At 42.9% G+C, this 5,719-nt stretch overlaps 1 protein-coding gene across 1 annotated transcript in view; it reads right to left on the reverse strand.

The window, feature by feature from the left end:
• Positions 1-537: 537 nt before the first annotated feature.
• Positions 538-5,719, reverse strand: part of LOC112069084 (cytosolic 5'-nucleotidase 1A-like) — a 27,053-nt gene continuing 21,871 nt past the window's right edge. The window contains exons 5-6 of the mRNA XM_024136371.2: positions 1,616-1,803; positions 538-1,019 (exon numbers count right to left, since the gene is read on the reverse strand). Of these exons, the coding sequence (XP_023992139.1) occupies positions 642-1,019; positions 1,616-1,803 (566 nt within the window). The 3' untranslated portion in view covers positions 538-641. The remainder of the gene's footprint in view (positions 1,020-1,615; positions 1,804-5,719) is intronic.

Below are 5,719 nucleotides of genomic sequence, written 5' to 3' on the forward strand. Positions count from 1 at the left end.
TCCATTTTGTGTGATGTCATGTCCTGCAAAAAAAAAAATGCAATTCGTATAATATGGTACGAGTTTGTAAGTGCTTAAGATCCCGACTGCATCTAAGTGTAAATAATAAATAATAATGTGTTAATGTCTGTTTTTGTATGGTGTGCAGTAAAACCAAAATGCATATTTTTTTGCAGCGCTTCATATCAATAACCATTCTACCTTGTAGTGCTCCCTTTCATACGTTTACTAGAGTGCACATATCTAAAGATATAAAATACGCTTTGCTAAATATACTTGTGTAAAATTTGAACACACTATGACATTTTCATTTTTTTTAAATACATATTTTACCAAATACTATTAAAGACTATAAGTGATGGCGATGAGGATTGTAGGAAAGTGATTCTTTCTCTCCTTATGACAGAAAACATTAGGTGACATTGGTCCCTGATGTGAGTATTACATCTACAGTCCTAAACAATTTGTTTTTCTCTCCTGTTAATACAACATTCTCTGATAAAGATGTTTGTAATAAAGTGTTAAAAAGAGAAATAATACAAAATCCTGATAAACAATAAAGGTCCTACAGCTGATGACAGGGTTGTGTGCAACTAAGCATTTGCATAACGTATGATATCTCCCCACCACTAGGAGGCTCTTCACTTCTTGTCTTTGACATCTTTGTCAGGCTGCTCAATAAGTTCCCCCTTGTGATACTTCTGTCCGATCCCATAAGGCACGTGTGCAGCGATGGTCCCCAGCTCCTTGGCTCCCTCGATGTGGAACATCTGGTCGTCGAAAAATATGTGGGGCCGGATTATCTGCAGGAGGGGCCCTTTGGGGGCCCCGGCTAGGAACAGGGCTTCATCGATCTCCAGGCCCCAGCTCCTGAGGGTCTTGAGGGCACGGGCCCCTGAGCTGGCTGCACTGCGGGCTGTTACCAGGTAGGTACGAATGGGGCAGTTCATACGCTCATTCTTGGCGTAGAACTTTCTCTGGAGCTTCCCCAGTGCCTCCAGGAAACACTTCAAGGGACCCTGAGAGAAACAAATGAGACATAGGGTTAGCATAGTATTGTTTTTACTTTCGTCCAAAATCAAAGTAAATAATACATATCAATGGGTTATTGGGATAGTCCCCTATTATAGATGGTCTTTAGATGCTCAAACTATCACCAAGATATTAACTGCCAATGTTGATATGCAACAACTTGGTACGATTAAGGTAAGGGTTACGTCAGGGATTAGGGATAGTGGGATAGTTAGTTAAAAAGTTTTTTGCTAGTTAGTTGAAAATCTATAACCCCTGTATACACTCTTATAAAAAAGGGTTACAAAAGGGTTCTTCGGCTGTCCCCACAGGATAACCCTGTTTGGTTCCTGGTAGAACCCTTTTTGGTCCCGGGTAGAACCCTTTTGAGTTCCATGTAAAACCCTCTGTGGAAAGGGTTCTACCTGGAACCAAAAAGGGTTTATCAAAGGGTTTCCTATGGGGACAGCCAAAGAACCCCTTTACATTGTAGATAGCCCATTTTTTCTAACAGTGTAGGAGACTCCAAATAAGGAAATCTGAAGAAAAAAAACATCTACATAAAGTGTCGTCATGTAGTACTTCAGAATCCTCTCGTGATCACCTTTTTAAGAGCTATGTTCTCAAACTCCTGCTCGTGCTCAAAGAACTTATCCAGGCCACGTCGTTTCGCGATGATCTCCGACTCATCAGAGAAGAGGACAGCGTCTCCGTCAAAGGCTACTTTCAGCTGTGTGTCGGACAGCTGGTTTTCCACATCTCCAGATGTAAACATGGTCGCTGCAGCAATGCCTGTTTATAAAATATTATTTGGGTTTTATACATTCTCATAACAAATAATCTCATAATCTTTCAATATTAACAATAGTTAATAATCTTTAAATATTTCTGTTCCAAAGAAACGTGTCCATAAACCAGAATACACTATTTTTTGTTGCTGGAATTTATTTGTTGCTTGATGCAGCCAACCCCCTGGTCCTTGTCCTAGGAATTGGTCATTTTAGGGATTTGAATCTGGATTGGCTATTTCAGGRCTCAGATCAATTTAAGAGTATAACCTTGTTAGGTTCTTATTGATTGATTTAAGTCTTACTAATAACCCCCATAAATAGTGTCTAGTGCAGGTATGCACAAACTGGGGTACACACAATGCCATCCGGGGAACGCAAAATAAAAATCTGATTCACATTTTTTTTAATGAAAATAAAAACACAATTAGTAGCCTCGTTTCACTGGCAAAAATTAAATTAAACCACTTAGTGATCAGCGAAGTAACAACACAATGTCAAATACAGGTAGCCTAGTCAAATAATTAACATCCAATCACATTAACCGTTACTCTCTCACGGGAATTCCACTAACGGTCCGTATGTAGCCAAACGTAGCAGTTGCTCATTCCGTTGGCTTGAAAATGTATAAATGGTTAAAAAAAGTAAGGCCCGCATTCCAGCTCTACTGGTAGTACTGCTACTACCAGCAGTGCTATACCTGCACCTGTCGATGACACAAGTTGTTCTGCTTCCACGAGCACATCCAATGCTAGCATCAGTAATTCTACATTTGTTGTTAGCCAGCTAGCATGGACACTGACAGTTGTGAATCCGATGCAGCCGAAGAGCTACTGAACCCTTACCCGGGAAAGCACCGAACAACAGGACATTGGACCATTGAGGAGGCGCTAATACGATGAGCACTACATTGATTTGGGGTTCACTTATATTGGGAGTAGTGCCTTTCCTCAGCCACAGTGTGTTATATGTGCAAAAGTACTATGTCACAACTCGATGAATCCTTCACTCTTGCGCAGACATTTAGAAACAAACATGCCAATTTGAAAAATAAGAAGCGGGAGTTTTTTGAGCAAGAATTAAGACGACTTTCGAGTAGTAAGACATGTATAAAAGCAACAGATACCATTAATAAGAAGGGGCTAGAAGCGTCTTATATGGTGAGCTACCGAGTGGCTAGGACAGGCAAGCCCCATACTATTGTGGAGGACTTAGCTGCTGCTGAGGATATGGCTGGGACAATGCTGGGGGAAAGGCCCAAAAAACTATACAGACAAAGACTTCATCAAACAACACTGTTTCAAAACACGTCAGTGAATGGCAGGAGATGTTTTGAAACAATTAACATACAACATATAAGCCAGTGAATTCTATGCAGTACACTGGATGAGTCAACAGACGTGGCAGACCTAGCACAGCTCCTGGATATGTTACGGTTATGGGGGGGTCAATTAAGGAAGACATCCTCTTCAAGCTGACTAAATGACTACAGATCCGTAGCACTCACGTCCCGTAAGCCATGTAAGTGTTTTGAAAGGCTGGTAAGGGCTCACAACACCATTATCCAGAAACCCTAGACCCACTCCAATTGCATACTGCACAAACAGATGCCCACAGATGATTGCACCATTCTATTGCACTCCACACTGCCCTTTCCTACCTGGACAAAAGGAACACTTATGTGAGAATGCTGTTCATTGACTACAGCTCAGCGTTCAACACCATATGTCCAGCTCGAAGCTCATCACTAGCTAAGGATCCTGGGTCTAAACACTCTCCCTCTGCAACTGGATGGCCTGGACTTCCTGATGGCCGCCCCCAGGTGGTGAGGGTAGGTAGCAACACATCTGCAACGCTGTCTCCCCTCAACATTGGAGCTCCCCAGGGGGTGCGTGCTCAGTCCCCTCTCTGTACTCCTGTTCACTCATGACTGCATGGCCAGCCAGCACGACTCCAACACGATCATTAAGTTTTCCGACAACACAACAGTGTAGGCTGATCACGGAAACCGATGAGAACAGCCCATAGGGTAGGAGGTCAGAGACCCTGGCAGGTGGTGCCAGACATAAACAACCCTAGTCACGCCCAACGTAACCAAGACTTAAGGAGACTGATGTTGTGGGAGCTACAGGAAACATGGAGGACCGAACGCACGCACCCATTCTCATCGACGGGCTGTGTACGTGGAGCAGGTTGCTTTAGAGCTCAAGTTCCTTGGTGTCCCACATCAACAACAACTAGAACTGGTCCAACACCCACCAAGCACAGTCGTCGGAAGAAGCACGAGACAAAGCCTAATCTTCCCTTCAAGGCCGATAAACTAAAGATTTGGCATGGGTCTTGAGATCCTCAAGAAGGTTCTACAGCTGCCAACATCGAGCGCATTCCTGACCTCGGTTGCATCACTGCCTGGTAATGGAAATTTTGACTCGCCCTTTGACCGCAATGGCACAACAGAGAGTAAGTGGCGTATGGCCCAGTCACTCACTGGGCCGAGCTAAGCTGCCTCGACCATACCAGGACTCTACACCAGGTGGTGTCAGAGGAAGGCCCTAAAATGTGCATAGACCCATGCCACCTGATGACGGAGTCATTTTAGACTGTGTGTCTCAGGGAGTCTAAAGCTACCAGCATGGCAAGCGGTAGCCTTCAGAAGTGCCAAGTCTTAGGACAACAAGGCTGCGTCAAGCAGTTGTTTAACCTCCCAAGCCATAAGACCTCGAAAACAGTTAAATCAACATTGGCTTACCCGGACATATTTCCACATTTACCATTTCTCCAACTGTCCTTTTACTGTTGCTACTCATTTGTACTTTTCTAACGCTATTGTTCGACCTAGATACCTTTTTTTTGCACTTTTGGTTAGAGCCTGTAAGTAAGCAATTTCACTGTAAGGTCTACACTGTTGTATTTGGCGAAGTGACAAATACACTTTGATTGATTTGATTCTGCAAACCATTGGAAACAGGTACAACATGAGAAGGATATTTTTAAAAGTAGCGTGACACTATTGTGACATCAGCTTATCATTTTCCATGGTTTAACTATTGGGCCTAGGTTCAAGATCAGTGTTGGTACCCATTCACTCTCCATCTGTAACTGATGGCTGAGACAAAGCCAATGACACGGGAGACCTAGTGGACTTTAGCCTCCTGATGACTCGAGGTTATTGAGAGGGAATTGTAGATAGTGGCGTACACGCAGCATCACCAAGAGGCTATTGCTCGCACATCACGATACTATGCTCTTCTTGCCATAAGGATTATATAGACTGACAGACTTGGTAAAAATAGGCAAAACAAACCGTTTCTGGACAACTCCGTCTATCACTATAAGTGCAACAATTACCTACGCTGAACAACTGGCACTGATAGTTATTTTGAAAGGAACCCCCCCTTATGCGTACGGTTCCTCAAATCACAATTGGCAACGGCCTGTTTCCTTTGGCCATTTCCTCCTTTCCTTCGTATTTTCACATTCATCCAACTCCGCTGCTCATGCCTAAAAGATGTATATTTTCTGCATTAATAGCAATGAGATATGGCGCCAAAGACCGACCAGTGTAACGCTCATCAGTTGGCAGAATTCATACGTAAGGTGTTTAAGGAGGACCTGCGCTGCGTTCTATCAAGAGGGCCAAAAAAAGTGTACTGAACACGTTTATTCATTAAACAATTGAGAGTCAGCATTTTGTCTCTTCTTAATTAATTATAAAAAATAGTAATTAATATTATATTTCACATATTCAACTGTTTTCGACATAAAATTTTTTATCACTTCTCTGGAAACGGAGCTGATTGCACTGATGAGAGTTTCCTCCACAGCGAACTGGCCAATATCTGGGTGAATAGGTTTGTTTTTTTATTTCGCGGCTACAGCCTGAAATAAAGATCATAGAACATCTGAGGAGGCTATCTTTT

Source organism: Salvelinus sp. IW2-2015, unplaced genomic scaffold (assembly GCF_002910315.2).
Source record: "Salvelinus sp. IW2-2015 unplaced genomic scaffold, ASM291031v2 Un_scaffold904, whole genome shotgun sequence".
NCBI lineage: Eukaryota > Metazoa > Chordata > Actinopteri > Salmoniformes > Salmonidae > Salvelinus > Salvelinus sp. IW2-2015.